Source organism: Schistocerca gregaria, chromosome X (genome assembly GCF_023897955.1).
Source record: "Schistocerca gregaria isolate iqSchGreg1 chromosome X, iqSchGreg1.2, whole genome shotgun sequence".
In the NCBI taxonomy this organism is placed as follows: Eukaryota; Metazoa; Arthropoda; class Insecta; order Orthoptera; family Acrididae; genus Schistocerca; species Schistocerca gregaria.
Window position 1 is genome coordinate 498,531,985 of NC_064931.1, and position 17,753 is coordinate 498,549,737.

General features: G+C 41.5%; 1 protein-coding gene across 1 annotated transcript in view; it reads right to left on the reverse strand.

Annotated features, from left to right (window-relative positions):
• The window catches only part of LOC126297521 (nose resistant to fluoxetine protein 6-like), a 310,627-nt gene that overhangs the window by 164,535 nt on the left and 128,339 nt on the right, over window positions 1–17,753 (reverse strand). Inside the window, exons 4-5 of the mRNA XM_049988414.1 lie at window positions 4,187–4,398; window positions 4,037–4,099 (exon numbers count right to left, since the gene is read on the reverse strand). Of these exons, the coding sequence (XP_049844371.1) occupies window positions 4,037–4,099; window positions 4,187–4,398 (275 nt within the window). The remainder of the gene's footprint in view (window positions 1–4,036; window positions 4,100–4,186; window positions 4,399–17,753) is intronic.

Consider the following 17,753-nt stretch of genomic DNA (forward strand, 5'->3'; position numbering starts at 1 on the left):
AGAGAACCACTTGTATGAATATCAAGAGCTCAGATGGAAATCCAGGTCTAAGCAAATAAGGGAAAGCATAAAGGTGGAAGGTGTATATAGAGGGTCTATACAAGGGCGACATACTTGAGGACAATATTCTGGAAATGGAAGACAATGTAGATGAAGATGAAATGGCAATACTGCGTGAAGAGTTCGACAGAGCACTGAAAGACCTGAGTCGAAACAAGGCCCCAGGAGTAGACAACATTCCATTATAATTACTGACGGCCTTGGGAGAGCCAGTCCTGATGAAACTCTACCATCTGGTGAGCAAGATGTATGAGACAGGCGAAATACCCTCAGACTTCAAGAAGAATATAATAATTCCAATCCCAAAGAAAGCAGGTGTTGACAGATGTGAAAATTACCAAACTATCAGTTTAAAAAGCCACACCTCAAAATACTAGCACAAATTCTTTACAGATGAATGGAAAAACTGGTAGAAGCCGACCTTAGGGAAGATCAGTTTGGGTTCTGTAGAAATGTTGGAACACATGAGAAATTACTGACCCTATGACTTATCTTAGAAACTAGATTAAGGAAAGTCAAACCTACGTTTCTAGCATTTGTAGACTTAGAGAAAGCTTTTGACAATGTTGACTGGAATACTTTCTTTCAAATTCTGAAGGTAGCAGGGGTAAAATACAGGGAGCGAAAGGCTATTTACAATTTGTACAGAAACCAGATGGCAGTTATAAGAGTCGAGTGACATGAAAGGGAAGCAGTGGTTGGTAAGGGAGTGAGACAGGGTTGTAGCCTGTCCCCAATGTTATTCAATCTGTATATTGAGCAAGCAGTAAAGGAAACAAAAGAAAAATTTGGAGTTGGTATTAAAATCCATGGAGAAGAAATAAAAACTTTGAAGTTCGCCGATGACATTGTAATTCTGTCAGAGACAGCAAAGGACCTGGAAGAGCAGCTGAACGGTATGGACAGTGTCTTGAAAGAAGGATATAAGATGAACATCAACAAAGGCAAAACAAGGATATTGGAATGTAGTCGAATTAAGTCGGGTGATGCTGAGGGAATTAGATTAGGAAATGAGACACTTAAATTAGTAATGGAGTTCTGCTATTTGGGGAGAAAAATAACAGATGATGGTTGAAGTAGAGAGGATATAAAATGTGGACTGGCAATGGCAAGGAAAGCGTTTCTGAAGAAGAGAAATTTGTTAACATTGAGTATAGATTTAAGTGTCAGGAAGTAGTTTCTGAAAGTATTTGTATGGAGTGTAGCCTTGTATGGAAGTGAAACATGGACGATAACTAGTTTGGACAAGAAGAGAATAGAAGCTTTCGAAAATGTGGTGCTACAGAAGAATGCTGAAGATTAGATGGGTAGATCACATAATTAATGAGGAGGTATTGAATAGAATTGGGGAGAAGAGGAGTTTGTGGCACAACTTGACAAGAAGAAGGGAATGGTTGGTAGGACATGTTCTGAGGCATCAAGGGATCACCAATTTAGCATTGGAGGGCAGCGTGGAGGGTAAAAATCATAGAGGGAGACCAAGAGATGAATACACTAAGCAGATTCAGAAGGATGTAGGTTGCAATAAGTACTGGGAGATGAAGAAGCTTGCACAGGATAGAGTAGCATGGAGAGCTGCATCAAACCAGTCTCAGGACTGAAGACCGCAACAACAACAACAACATGCAAGCAGTAACATTACAAATATGTAACTCTGTATTTTATACTGATTTGTCCTATATCAGCATGAGATGTCACAGAACCAAAACAAAAATAAATAGGTGGATAATTCTGATTTCAAAGTCAAATTCATTAAGCTGAACCTTGTAATTAGTTTGGTACATGATATAAAATGCACAGTTCTGCAGGTACTGAAGATCAGATCACAACTTCAACACCCAGGACTTCAGTTTAAAGAAATGATGTATGACACATCAAAGTAGTGAGAATGAAGCTATTTCAGAAACACATTATTGTGCTCTAGTATTTTTCTGCTGCATGAGCGGAAACTTGATGACTCAGGGCCAATGTGCACAATCAATTCTTATACTGTAAAAAAATAGTCCTATTGGCTGCTCCTTAGTCAGTATGAATAAGGTCTCCAAATGACAGAAGGAAATCTGAACAAGAAAAAAAATCCGAGACTCAAAATCAACTAACTCACTGATGGAATAATCATTCCTGAAAGAAAACTTATGCAAGGTAACCTGTGTGAGACTTGTAGTCTGTTAGTTCTCATTACATAAGGCAGCATCAGTGATAGTGCTTATGAGCCACTCTACATCCTTCAGTGACTCCAATGACAACTGGAAGACACATTCCTCACAGCAGGAGTAAAAATAGTCTCTTGTTCTGTTACCAAAAGCCTACCCCTGACAATAAAATGATTGTATACTATGAAAAGTTAGAGACTTCTTGGGTTTTTTCAGCATTATTGAGATTGTCACCTTCTGACACTGTTTGGATGTTTACACAAAACAAAAAAGGAGAAGGTGGAATAATATTTTGTTCTATAAAAGTACTATCAGTATGGGAACATTAGACATTATCTCTAGCTTCACAAGAGAACTATCCAACTATCACTCTCAAGTTATGAGGGTTTCTCAGTATGCTTAGGCCTATTCTACACTGTTTTTGATAAACAAAATGATGAATCACAAAAATACTATAGCAATAATAACACAGAGCTATGATAATGTTGAGAAGAAGATAAATATGTGGCATGTTCAGCACAAATCATCTTACTCCCTGTTTATTGACTAAATTAAATCACAATATATTGCTCTCTTCATTCAGTCACAAGGTAATGTCATAAAATTATTGAAGTATCAGTAAACAAAGAAATGTGTACCTCTTAACACCATATATTATTGATATAGTAATTAACAATGCTATGAGATACAGATGCATGCCCATGTCTGAGTCATATGCTCCAGTTTCTCATTACAAGACTGAAAAGCCAGAGTTTAGCTTCCTCTGATTGTTAAGTCTAGTTATTAATTTAAAGTTGATGCATTCTTTGAAGTAATTGACTGTATACTCACTTTCTTATCTCATTTCTTTTTGATGAACAGCTCTTCAAAAACTCATCATCATTCTCCAATAATACATTTATTTCTTTTACTTTAAGAAATGCTGCAACCAGCCACTTTTTCTTGCATCATATTGTTATTTATACTAATAAGTATTTTTGGCTTTCAGCTATCTTCATTTTTGTAATACATATATGTAAGAACATCACTAACACATCAACAGCAATTTGGGTGCTGCAGCTGGCCTGAACAAAATTAACAATTTTATTTAGGTAATACACTTCACAAGTTGTATATTTATGATATCATAACTATACAACCTGCAAAGTGTAGTAGCTAAACAAAATAATTAATTTTTCTCAGGCCAGATGCAGCATTCAAATTGCTGTTGATGTTTTAATGACATACTTACTGAAGAGTTATACATGTATTACACCAAGTGAAGATGAGTGAGAGCCCAAAACATGTACTGGCATAAATAAAAATAGATAAAAAAGCAGCTGCCAGTTGTATTTCTCAAAACAATATAAACCACAGCCTCAGAGCTCCACAACCAATAAAACTGATAAATTATAGTTATTTCTGATGTGATCATCAAATTTATTCTCCAGAATATTTCCCTAACCCAACCATAAATCACCAAATAGCTTATCCTGAGTTTACACTGAACTTATTTATTGTTCTGTGCTGGTAAAAAGTGATTCCTGTACCGTTCAGAAAATAAATGTTAACTGACAGTTATTCAAAGCTTTTACAACTGGTCCCAAGTCAGATAAAATATAAGAAACAATAAAATTTAGTAATCTGGTACTCATAAAGTCCTCTATTCCATAGAAGCAATATTTGTGAAACTGCATTTGTTAATTTTGATCACAATCTTTTTTGAACAGATTTTATAATTTTAGGTACCCCATATAGAAGTAGAGACAAACCCTTTGTTTGACTGTAAAATACATCGCTGAAATGAAATAAGGTATCAAGTTGTGATATTTAGCATCACTTACCAAGCCCCTGCACAATTTTCTCTCTTGTGGAAGATGTTGATTTGCTTGTGCAACAATCAGTTTCTGTAACAGTTAAAGGATACTATTATGATAAACATTATTTGCTTAACCATCCATCTGGAAGTACAGCATAAAAAGAAAACTTCTTACTCTCACTGTAGTTGTTGCTGTAACTGTTATCATTATTGTTTTCACGTATTTTAGGGTTGGTGATGGCTACCTCCATGTTCTCTTTAACACTGTGGACTTTTGTTTTCTGAGACATGCCATGTGCTGTTATTTCTCTCAGATGAGGCTGCCAAATAATGACATCATATGCTGTACCCAGAATCACGACTACTGCTACAAATGTCAACAGTACCCTGTAAACAATGCATTGAAAATTTTGACTCTGATTGAAAATTACAAGTAAAGTATGAACTATTGTGTAAAAGATGCTTTGGTAACCCTTCATTTCAGTACAGTAATGCATGTTGTTTTGTGGTAATTATGCTGGACAGTCAGTTTATGAGATTTTGTTTGACAGAAAAGAATGAAATACTACATGAAATGGAAAACTGTAATTTATTTAGTGCAATAAATTAGTACAATAAAATGTTCATGAATTTCATAATGATCCACTTTTATTTGAATAATATGAAACAGTTAACTGATTCTACTGTTGATTCTTGGTAGAATACCATAAAAATGAAAAGCACAATATTGTGTACATTCTACAGGATAAATTTATTTAGTTAACTGGTTTTTGTCTTACAAGGCTAACCTCAGTTAATGTCTGATGACGACCTAGTACACCAAAAGCCAGTTAACTAAATAAATTAATCCTGTACAGCGTGAAATAACATATTAATGGCAAATTGAAGTCACCACCAACTATAATTGTATGAGTAGGGTGTGAGACTCAAGTTTTCTTTGAGACTTACAGCAGTTGTATCATCTGCATCAAGGAGTAATTAAAATGAACCAATAAATAATTTTTTATTTTTATGCTTGTCAATTATAAACTGTACCCAACCTCTTACCCACTAGAGTACTGATACATATGTGGAGTCAGAGATCTTCAGGCTGTGTAGCAATAGAGTTCACACTAGGTGCTGAGGAGGACATAACAAGCACATGAAGTAGGTGCAGTCACTATTAAAACTACTGTGGCCAGCCACTTTTCAGGCACATTCATTTACTCAATGATGCCTCTGTACATCATATGATTATCTTGCTTTATTTTGATTTCTCTCCAAATGGATTTATCACTCTTTATTACAGCCTCTGCTGTATTCTGGACTTCCCTTCTGATCAGCTGTTCACTGCATGAGATCTTTCATTACTGACCACATAGAACTGGCACTTTGTTCTACTGATCTCCATGCATCTGTGCGAGTGATCGAGAACTTTGTTTCTACCTCATTCCAAGTAGAACAGAAAAAGTATGGATGTGGCAAATATAGTTGGGAAAAGTTCTAAGAAATCACTAATCATGGCCTCAAGAGATACATACCAAATGGCAAATCTCACACTGCATTAATGTTAACACTTGGGTAATGTTACATAAACAGAGATTTTGCATGACAGAATAGAAAAGAACTAAGTGACAAAAAGTAAAGTGACAAACTGTGCATAGCTATGCATGAAAGTGACAAAAACTTCTAGTAAGACCTTTCAGGAAATCTTATTACGTTCTGTTCCTATGGCAAGTTTATGAACAGTCTGAAACTTTCCAGTCAGTCTTTTGTGGAACAGTCTGGTGTCAAAATAGAAGACAACAATTAAGAAGTAAAAATACTAAATTTTAGCATTAAAATGACATTTATGCACAAGGGTGCAACTATGGCTTCTTCATGTAACCACTGCACAAAGTTGATCATGGGTGATGTTGAAATAAAAATCACTAAAAGTGAGAAAAAATATTGATGCTATGCAAAGCAAACAAGACTCCAGTCTCTGACACATTCTACATTGAATACACTGCAGCAATAGCAACTTTTATTTGTCACATTTTTCAACACTGTGTTGTACAGAGAAAAGTCCCACACAGATGAAGTGAGTACAGGTCACTCTCAATTACAAGAAGAATAAAATAATGGATTTGTTTACATAGAAACATCCATTGTGCCTGAATGAATTTTTCATTCTGCAGCAGAGCGTACGCTGGCATGAAACTTTCTGTAAGATTAAAGCTGTGTGCAAGACTGGGACTCTAACTCGAGACTACCTTTCATGGGCAAGTGCTCTGACAAATGAGCTACTCATGCATGACTCACAGCCCATTCTCACAGTTTTACTTCTGCTAGTACCTCATCTCCTACCATCTAAACTCCACAGAAGGAAACTTGTAGGACTAGCACTCTGCTGCAGAGTGAAAGATTCATTCTGTAAATGGCTGTGGCTGTGCCAGGTCCCCACAGTAACCTTTTCTCCAGCAGTGCTATTCCTGCAAGTTTCACAGGAGAATTACTGTGAATTTTGGAAGGTAGGATATGAGGTACTAGCAGAAGGAAAGCTGTGAGGACAGGCTGTCAGTTGTGTTTGGGTAGCTCAGTTGGTGAAGCACTTGCTCGCGAAAGGCCAAGTTCGAGTCTTGGCCCGACACACAGTTTTATTCTGCTAGAAAGTTTCATCCATTATCGTGTTTGTTAAAAGAGCCTGTGACATATTTTAAGCTTGAGCATGATAATTTTCCTTGAGAAAAACAAAAGTTAGCACAGAGACAGGAAATCCTGTTCATGTGAAAAACAGCTGGAGTGCTTCACACACAATATATTACATATAATAGATATGGGCAAGCACGTAGATTTCTGAATGGGGTCTGACATTACACTATGCTGTCAGCTGCTATTGGAGATATCATTATATGAACAATCATGCCATATATGTGATTGGTTTCAAGAATTTTTGTCTGATAGAGCCCAGTGTGATATATTGGATGGTAAATCTTTAGCAAAAACAGATGTAACATTAGCTGTGTCCCTCGGATGTATAACAGGGTTGCCAATGTTTTCAATAAAACAAAGTACTGTTATTTCTAAATTTGCCTTAAAACTATGTCATCATGATGTGTACAAGTTATAGGAACAAGCATGTAAAATGGCATGCTCCATTCTCTTGTGCATGCTAAATTACATGCTCATAGTAACTTACTCCATCTCTTGTGATATCCAAAACTGTAACAAACTAAATAATACACTGTAGCTGTAGTGAGCTACCAGGTAGAGCACTAGACTCTGCCCCTGGGGGTCTTGGGTTAAATAGTCGCCTTTTGGTATGCTAGCAGGGTGGACGTCTTTACGTCATTGCTGCACAGCTTGCTCTCGGAGTTGTTTATGTGATTCTGACATCTTAGTGTGCTCTATTTCCTTTGAAAGAGAATGGCTTATGCCCACAGAAAATCAACACTGAAGATTAGTTTTTCACCTGACTATGTCCGACCATAAGCACTTGAAATCAAACAATTTATCAGAGACAAAGTCAAGATTGATTGCAACGATCTTGTTGTTACCCACCTGTCTATAGTGAGCAGTGTGGTATACGTGAAGTTGGTTAACAAAGACATATGTGACAAAATTCTAATTGCAACTCGAAGTGGTCTTAAGTTCCGTCACTGATGGACAAATCAGTAACTTAACTGTGGAACATGCGGGACTTAGACTGCGGATGATCAGGATATTTGAACTCTCTTTTGAGGTGCCTTCAGAGGTAGTGGTATCAGCATTCCACCCATATGGAAAGGTGATTAGTCATACAGCTGAAGTGATAATGATGATATTTGGTTTGTGGGGCACTCAACTGTGCAGTTATTAGTGCCCATACGAAGTTCCAATATTTACACAGTCCACACTTCCCACTTTCATGAATGATGATGAAATGATGTGGACAACACAAACACCCAGTCCCCAGACACAGAAAATCCCCGAGTCAGCTGGGAATTCAACACGGAATCCTGTGATCCAGAGGCAGCAACAATAGTCACTACACCACAAGCAGCGGACAGCTGAAAAATGGGTTCAATTCACTACATACCCAGTTCTCAATGGAGTCCAACAGATCTGCATACAGCTAACCAAACATGTGCCATACAAAGTATATACTGGTGGCTGCCGAGCAATTATAATTTATGATGGCCACCTGATGACATGCCTGGGATGTGGCAGAGAAGAACAGCTCCGTTCCAGCTGTCTGCAATGCAGAATCACACAGTTACCGCCTGGGGTCTTGCACGCCATGACTGCTCTGAAGACGCTCCTGCTGATGATTGTTGAAGTTCTCCATAATGACCCCTGACCACGATCACCACTGGTTCCTACGACTGACACATTGTCGTCTCCGGTAATGCCTCAGGCTGTTACGGACGGACTGACACCCTTGCCTCATCCTCCCACCATGTGTAGTGGTGAACAATCTCTAGTACAGGGGATGGCCCTTGACTCCATGGTTGTGCCTACCAATGCTTTTGTACCTGACCTTCTGTACACCCAGGTATCTTCGGACTCTGCAGATCACATGCACAAGCAACAGTCATAAATGGCGGATCGCCCCATCTGATACCTGCAGGATGCAGTCTCAAGATTATGAGGAACACAACTCTCAAGATGTTCCCACAATTGACAATTCCATGGTGGAAGCACTAGCCTGACCCCCGTCAGAGATACAACTATCTTCATATGCATCAGGCGCTGTACCTATGGATGTTGAATAGTAGCGGGGCCAGCACCACTCTTCCACTGCCAACGTGATGCCGCCTTTGGACTCCACAGGTACTCCAGTCGATGCATGCCATCCACACACCTTTGCTGTGGTCTGACGATATAGACGACAAAACACCCACCATTGTGACAGCAGCAAATGCTGCTGCTCCAACCCACAACTGATAATCGACAGGGGTACTGGATGGGGATGTGCTGCTTTCTGGGACAACGTTCCTGTTCACTGGTGCTCTTTGCACCTCCATGAGCATCCCAGTAGTCCCAATTCCACAACAAGCTTATGGGACTGGCTCCATCAATGTCAATACTATTGGCACCCTTGCCAAATTACAATTGCTCCTTGAAATGTTGCAGGTGTTGGACCTTGATGTTTCCCTTCCGCAGGAAGTTCAGCTAGCGACATTTCCCATTATCTATGGCTATATTTCTTACCTCACGCCATGTGCTGACGGTAGCAGTGGGATGGCTATTCTTTTAAAGAAAGGCATTGAGGTAGACGACGTGATTTACCGACCATCGGCTAGGGATCTTTACTCAGTTTATATTTATGCTTCCTCGGGCACGGCCAAGCAATGGGAACGGTCATGATTCTAATCAGAACAAGTCACTCCTTTGTTTATGGGCCACTACAGCCATATTATTCTTGGCGGCAACTTCAATTTTGTGTTATCCCAGAAGGACCAACATCCCCATTTCACTACATGCCAGGAACTCTAGCTGCTCATGCATGAACTGAACCTCACCAATACTTGGGACCACGTGCATGGTGATTGACCTGGATGTACGTACATCAACAGCTATTCAACAAGTTGTCTTGACCGCGTCTACGTTTCCCAAGGAATCATAACTACCTCGCTTGATGCTAAGTTATGGCCTACCACCTTCTCCGGCCATGTCGCCTACATTTGCACTGTTTTGCTCCAGAGGCAGAAGGTGTGGTGTGGTCAAGGCCTGTGGAAGCTGAATGTTGCCCATCTCAAGGATCCAGAATGCACGCAGGTTGTACAGATGATGTGGAACAACTGTGTGCGATGCCTTCGAGAGTATCCTTCAACACTCCAGTGATGTCTCGACGGCCCCAAGCCTGCTTTATGTTGTTCAATGATGAATTATGGTCACTACAAAATGCTATGGCAATGACATACCATGGAATACTATTTCACAGTTCTCCAGAAACTCTCAAACCATGACCCCTCTGTTCAATGGCAGGTTGAAATTCAGTGGATTAAGGTGAAGATGATTTCTCTTATGTGTCACCGCCTCGAAGGCACAATAGTACACACAAGATGTCATGACTGTGTACTAGGAGAACCCCTGTACATGCATCATATTATCTGAGAGAAGCAGCAGTGTTGGAGAAAGCTGGTCAATGCCCTCGACATGCCAGATGGAGGCCAACTGACATCCCAGAATGATATTGTAAACATCTTTGTGGATCACTACAAACAATTCTATGCAGCAGAGGACCAGAATATGGCAGTGATGACTGATGTTCTCCGTTCCTTGACAGATACCCACGACGGGGCTACTGCAGAACTCCTCACAGCGACAATTATAGCTGATTCTCTTCATAAGGGTGCGCGAACAAAGCCCCAGGCCTTGACGGGTTTCTGCTGGAGTTTTACCACACATTCCACAACATCATGGGCTCACACTGGACTGTGATGAATGAAGAACTGATTAAGCCTGACCTTCCCTTCCAACCCAAATTCGTAGAAGGCTTGCTTATCACGGTCCCAAGGCATCGGAAGGTCGGGGAGTTGGACATTTTCAGCCGTTGACAATGTTAAATTGTGACTTAAGGATTTTTACCCAGATTCTTGTCACTCGCCTTCAGCGCATCATCCCTCAAGTCATTTCTCTGGATTGAACGTCCTTTGGTGGTGACAGTAACATTCAGACGCCACTCAGCGATTACTGTGATGACATAGCCCTGGCCACGACCTGCTGCAGTCATGGTGCCTTAGTGACAGTGGACTTCGACAACGCTTTTGATAGAGTGAGTCATGACTTTCTAGAAAACGTACTCCAATGGATGGCCTTCCCCCACAGATTACACACATCGTCTTGCGACTCCTTCAAGGTGACCGGCCGGTGTGGCCGTGCAGTTCTAGGCACTTCAGTCTGGAACTGCATGACCGCTATGGTCACAGGTTCGAATCCTGCCTCGGGCATGGATGTGTGTGATGTCCTTAGGTTAATTAGGTTTAAGTAGTTCCAAGTTCTAGGGGACTGATGACCACAGATGTTAAGTCCCATAGTGCTCAGAGCCATTTGAACCATTTTCCTTTGAGGTGCCATGTCGCGAGTGCTGGTCAATGGTCTTGTGGCGGGCCCTATTAATATCATGCGGTTGGTCCGTCAAGGATGTCCACTATCGATGCTCCTTTTCGCCAACACCCTTGAGCCATTGTTACATGGTTTGAGGAATTGGTTGACAGGGATACCAATGAGGGGGCATGCTTTCATCTGTTGGACCTATGCTGACAATGTGGTGTTCTTGGTACTACCGGTGGATGAAGTGCGAGAGGCACTGCTGCAGGCAGCCATGTGCACCTGATGAAATCTTGTGCTATGTTTGTCGGAAGAGGTCTCCCAGCAGAGAGTGTGGCTCCATTGCCAATTAGTGGACAACTCAAATGTTTGGGGATCACCTTCATGCATGATATACAGTGCACAATCTCATTTAATTACAAACATCTGCTTCTAGCAATCCGCCCGAACATTCGTGGCAACCTCCTGAGAGCATTGGACATGTTACAACAGTTGGTAACACTCATCTAGTCTCGCGACTACCCCATTCAGCACAGATTTTACTGATGACAAAATCAATGGCACACTGACTGCAGGCGGTGTTTGGCTACTTTTCTTATCTGCGAAGTCTCCTCCAGATGTTGGCCTTGGCCCAGTCAGTGTCCAAGCGAGAGCAGCTGCCCTTTATGTAATTATGATAGTTAGATTGTGGATCCACCACTGGACTGGATTATCGGGAAGCGTGATTGATGATCTGCGCCCCCCCCCCCTCCCTCCCCTCCTCTCCTCTAGAGAGGCACCTGTTGCAGTAACCCACATTTCTTCCTCTCTCACATATCTGGATCTTTTTCATTAAATACAGTTGTGTTCATGCCGACTTGCCTAGTACCAGGAAACCTACAGCACATGATGTTTACCACCTAATGATCAGAACTCATACTTGGAATGTTGTGGAAAGCCGATATGCTGTGATCGCATGGCCCATGGTTTCGCGTTCTGTACACCATGTCTCCCTCAACATAGGCGCTCATGCAACCTGGTATCTGGTCATTAATGGAAAATATATGGCACAACTTCATCTACATGCCATAAAAATGATAGATTCACCATGTGCCCCTATTGTACATGCTTGATACAATGAACATCGACTGATATGTGGATCTTCTGCAGAGGTGTGGCACCTGATGCAGAAGGTGCTTGCCTTTCTTCTATGTACAGCTCCTCATGCCATCACACTGCAATTATTTCTGTTCTCATATGAGACTCATTTCCCACGTACGAAGACCACTGCTGTGATCTGGATACAGGGCCTCTCAATCTCTTATTTGCTCCCTCAAGATGATAGGAGTGTTCTTGATTTTTGGACATTCCTGCAAGATCACTTTACTTTTCTCATGCACTATCCGTGATACCATCAGTACTGTGCCAGCTTTTTGGGTAGTGCCTTGTTTGATCCCCCCTGCAGCTGGGGTGTCCCAGGTATGAGAAGGTGATTTCAGTGTGATTGTGTTATACCAGGAGTCAGTCCAATGAACTGGCAAAATGGAATATTCTTCGTGAAGACATGCCCAGAACATGCCTGACTGCCTTGGGAGTCAGAGTGCATCTACCCACAAGATGATGGGACGTGGATGCCATTTTATTTGTTCTGCCAGGAGGGTGTAATCTTTAATTCCCTTTATGTTTTGTTTGTTATTGAAGCTAATTACAAATCATTATTTTTCACCTGGAGGGCATCCTATGTGATCTGAAGAAATAAAAAAAGGTAGAAAGATATTTGGTATGATACATGATCTGGGAAAAAAAACTGATGTTGAAAAAGTACACTTATTTATGTTGTCAAGAAATATTTTTTTTTTAATTTATGAAGACCATCATTCATTTTACAGCACCAGAGATTTGTATTTATATGAAAAAAAATTACAGAGAGGAAGAAGAAGAAGAAGAAGAAGAAGAAGAAGAAGAAGAAGAAGAAATCCCCGCATAGGAGCAGGTATTTTTCTTTATTCTGATCCCTCCAAGTGTTAACCACACCAGAATCTACCTTTGGCAGTTCTGCAGTGCAGACCATGCTTAGCTGTACTTGTCACTGAGTGTGCATTGCATTTATTTACTTTCACATCACTGCACTTCTAAGCTGAACAAAATATCACGGTCAACTCTTACAAGAAGAACACTCTTAATCTCACTTTTCTGAATGCATATGTATGACCCAAAGCACTGGCTGCCGAGCACTCCTTACATTATGATGTCAAGATCGCTCGTGCCGATCTCTTTGGGATTCATCTATCAACTGTCAGCAGTGTCGTTCATGGTACGATGACTTCCGATGCTGCCTGCAAGGTGTTTATCCAACTGACATGACACAGACTCAAATTTTGACACTCCAACAGCAATATCAGGCCAGTGGACGTGGACCACACTGGACTTGGCCTTTGAAAGATCTGCATTTTTGTACTGCCTTTTGAGGTACAGGGAGATGAAGTCATCACAGTGATATGCCTGTATGGAAAACTCCACAGTCACATGGGCACAATTTATGACCTGAGACAGACCTAAACTCTAAGTTCACAAGGATCCATGCAAGAATCTTATGGAGAGTGATGATCACATTGTTCTGGCTAAAATTCCTGGATTTTCCGCTTAAAAATACACTTTCTCCCAGGTGAAAACGTACTTTTTCCCTGTTAACTGACAGTATATTTTCTCTTAGAACTGTATAACATATAAGTCCTTTGAATGATTATGGTTTTATACATGGACGTAGAATTTCCCAGTGCTTTAGAAAACTAAAGACAGGAAAAAAACGCATTTTGGAAAGATCTTTCATATTACGAAAGTATAAATTCGAATTCCATCAAACATCGCAAGTTACTTTCTGAAGCATTGAAATCGAGTTGCGATGCGCTTTTGTAAGCCAGTCATAGCTCATGTCACGTGATCTCGCCAGCCGATCACAGCGGGTATTCAGAGCTTAGAACACATGATGTAGTCAACCAATAGCAACATCACTGTTAAGTAGCATGAACACACAAACAGAAAAAGTTAACAGTTCAAATTAACATACACAGTGTTGCTACACGAAACACAAAGCCTTGACATATAATAATACAATGTTGGTCTTTTATGCACGTATTACAATTTAAGATATATCACACAAAGATGCCAGTAAAATTTTTAATAACGACATAAATTTATGATGATCTGGGCTCGAAATTCATCTAAATGGCTGATCATCAAAGAGTTGATTTTTAAAAGAGAGTTAAACGCTCTGTGATTTAAGAAATTCATTGTACATTATCATACATAGTTCCAGTGTAACTACCAGAATGGTACTTTGATGGTAATGCTTTTCAAACCACCATTCGGAAAACTTTCCTAAGAGCTGTTAGAAATAGGTTCATTTCTGCAGTTGCCAGAGAGTGTAAGCTGACAGGCGTCACCACGCTTTTGCAGCTACGATGTGGTAGGGAGCCCATATGTTTGTATGTGTAAAACATTAAAAGATCTTATATTATGTCATAAAAGAAACAAGATGTCAGAGGATACTCCAAGAGGATTGGAATTTCGTGACCCATACTAAAATGTGCACATTTAAAGTATGTCCAGATTCCCAATGAAGTAGCCCGAGACCTGATATTAAGCTTTTCAATGTGGTTTTTGGGATGTAAATTTTCTTGGAGTACCAGTACTGTGTTATCTCATGTTTGATTCTTTACTATGGCATAATGCCAAACGAGCTAGAAGTTGAAAATGTGCACTTGAAATGCAGTGAACAGTGTGTGGAATTAAACACTTCATTTCAAATATATTGTCTCCCTCAGTGGAAAAGATTAATAAACGAAAATTTCTTTGGCAAACAGACAAAAATAACTTCATTGTTGTGCAAGAAAATTAATGCTTAACTGTCAGAAAGGTGGAAATAAAATAAAATCTGCAACTAATAACACATTTTAGCCTTCCATAATTATGTGAATGTATTTTAATTCACTTGATAGGTCCTGGCCACAGAAATCTGTTTTGTTTCCATTTGATGTGAGAGCAGTAAACGAAGAGAAAACAGCAAAATCACTAAATGTAAACACGAGTCACGTGGTGGAAAAAATTATGCATAAAACATATGTGACATGTTATTTGGTCATATGTGTGCCAAAGAGCACGGCCTCATCTCCTCACACAGCATTCTTCTATTGCACGTCACTATACTTCGCTCTGTAGAATTTAAATGTGTATATTTTGTAATGGATGCCATCAAACCATATTCAGGACAGTGGAAATTAAAATGTCCTGTAATGCCTCTCCTGCTTACAGTTGGCTGGTTTGACATTTTGTCCCTCTTTTTTTTTAAAAAAAACAAGAACTCTTTAGAAAATTTGCACTCCTTGTTCCCTATCAGCTAACAACTTGCTGCTTTGTGCGACCACCCTGTGGGTTGTATACTGCCCACCATATTGTGTTGGTGATGTGGGCATCCGCTACAGGCAACCCATGGTGGTAGGCTCGGTCATGCATCGCCCTGGGAGCATGCGCTGACAATGGGGCAGTGATAAATGGCCCTCGGTGTCAGGTACATGGCATTTTCAACTGATGAGTTGGGTGCAGCGGCTGGGCAAAGGACTGGTAGGGGGTGGGAGAGGGAGGGGTGGGAGGCTAAATAATGTCATTGTCAGCTCTAATAGGTTGGTCATCAGAGTGAACAGCAAGGCAGCCTCGATCTTGATGGACAGTGCTGTGCAGGGCTTGCAAGGTCGAGCATGTATGATGGCTTCAGGCAATTGATTGAGACCTTGATGGCAGTGCCGTGGAGACACAAGCAGAATGTCTTTGTGCCACATGAGAGAACATGGTGTGGGCCTGAGTACCATGGGCGGAGTGGCAGCTGGTAGGCATCCATCCAGAGCATTGTGTGTGTACATGCGCTGAGATCCCAGTGCATGAAGGGCTGGCATTCATTATGTCTCCTGGGAGACCACTGAGTTATGGAGCTGCAACATGAAGGCTGGAATGGAGGTTATGGGCAGCTGTGGCTGTGGCTCAATAAGGTCACCTGGGAGGATGAGCGGCTGTCCGTACATGAGTTTGATGGCAGATGTGCTCAAATCCACCTTGTGGACCATGTGAAAATCTAATAGGACTATAGATAGAGGAGACAAAGTGGTATACCAAATTGCAGAGTGTCATGTGAGGGAAGCTTTTAGAGAGTCACCATAACTGCACAAAAGTGGTAACAATTGGGCATAATTTTGGAGTTTAGCATCCTGAAGTCCTCACACAGGCACCATGCACCATCTTTCTTTGGCATGATGTGTTGGGCAGGAACCCATGGACTCTTGGTGGGCCAGAGCACACTTGTAGCAATTGCTGCACAATTTCAGCCTGTGTGGCTTTCTATTTGTTAGGCAGAAGGGGGTGAGGGCAGTAGAAAACTGGCAGCCCAGGCGTCATGGTCAAGTAGTGCCACGTGTGGTGGTGAACCTCACAGGGAATGCTGGAAGGGCGGGTGTGGAGGAGGAATGCAGTGAGGTGGTAGGCAAACCGGCCAGTGTAGGAGAGCTGTTGGTGGAACAAGAGGTGATGGGCTAGGATTGACACAAGGTGGAACGATAGAAGATGGTGTTGACAATACAGTGGTTTGCCAGGTCGAGCAGGAGGCCATAATGAAAAATAAAATTGACACCATGGATAGAGTCCATTATGTTAGCCACAGTGAAGGTCCACAGGAAATCTCTACCCAGGCCCAGGTCAATGGATTGGACATGGAAACAGTAGGTCTTAATGACAGAGCCATTTGATGCAGGGGGGAGTAAGGGCATTAGAAGGTAGTAACCAGTGAGGCTAGACGGAAAGGTCCAGATCCATGTTGAGTAGGTAGGATGGCAAGGAGTGGAGGTTACCATGATCGAGTACAAATAGGCACTGAGAAACCACAAAGCAGCCAGGAGTGCCTACTGACAGTTGCTTTTGGATTTGGGGCCCCTGCACACTGCAGTTTATAGCACCTCTGCCAAAACACTCATGCTAACAACAATAATCGCTCGCCCCACGAACACCGCGTCTATCATGAATTAGTCAGGTGGGGGAGGGGGAGGAGATGGGGTTGTGCCTGCACAAGCGAGCATGCTGTCAGTCATAATGTCGAGCATGGCAGTTGGGGGAATGACGGATGATGCATGTTGTGCAGGTGTGCAGTCATGCCCATGGGCATTGTGATGCTGTATGGTGACAGAGATAGTGAGTGAACCAAGGGACTGCATTGGCACTCTGAAACTCCTGCATCGCTAGCACCGTGCATTTTGCAGCAGGCAAACACATGTGCCTAGTTGCCATTAGCAACATGTTGGACGCACTCCTCGAATTAGGATAATGTGACTGTGTGCTGCAATTCTGATATGCTGAGTTATTCTGTGAGCCAGGCATGTAGGGCAGTGAATTTCCCAGATTGTGGCGAGTCTGCATTGATGTTGCATGCCCCCACATTGATCAAAGGCTCCAGTTGTGCAATGGAATGTGCAAACTGTGTTGCGTCATTTGTGATAGAAGAGCCTGTGAATATTGCCTCTGCAGAAGTAAACCACAGGTGTGAGTCACATATGTTTAATGGCAGCAGATGTATGGCAAGTGGATGGGTGGAAGAGTGTGCGTGGCCTGTTTGGTGATGGCATCTGTGAGCTGTGCAAAATGGCTTAGGCATGCTTGGAATCCATCCATCTGTGCCTGCGGGTCAGGTGTGGTGGTGATGGTGGTGGGGATTATTCTGTCAGTGGGGA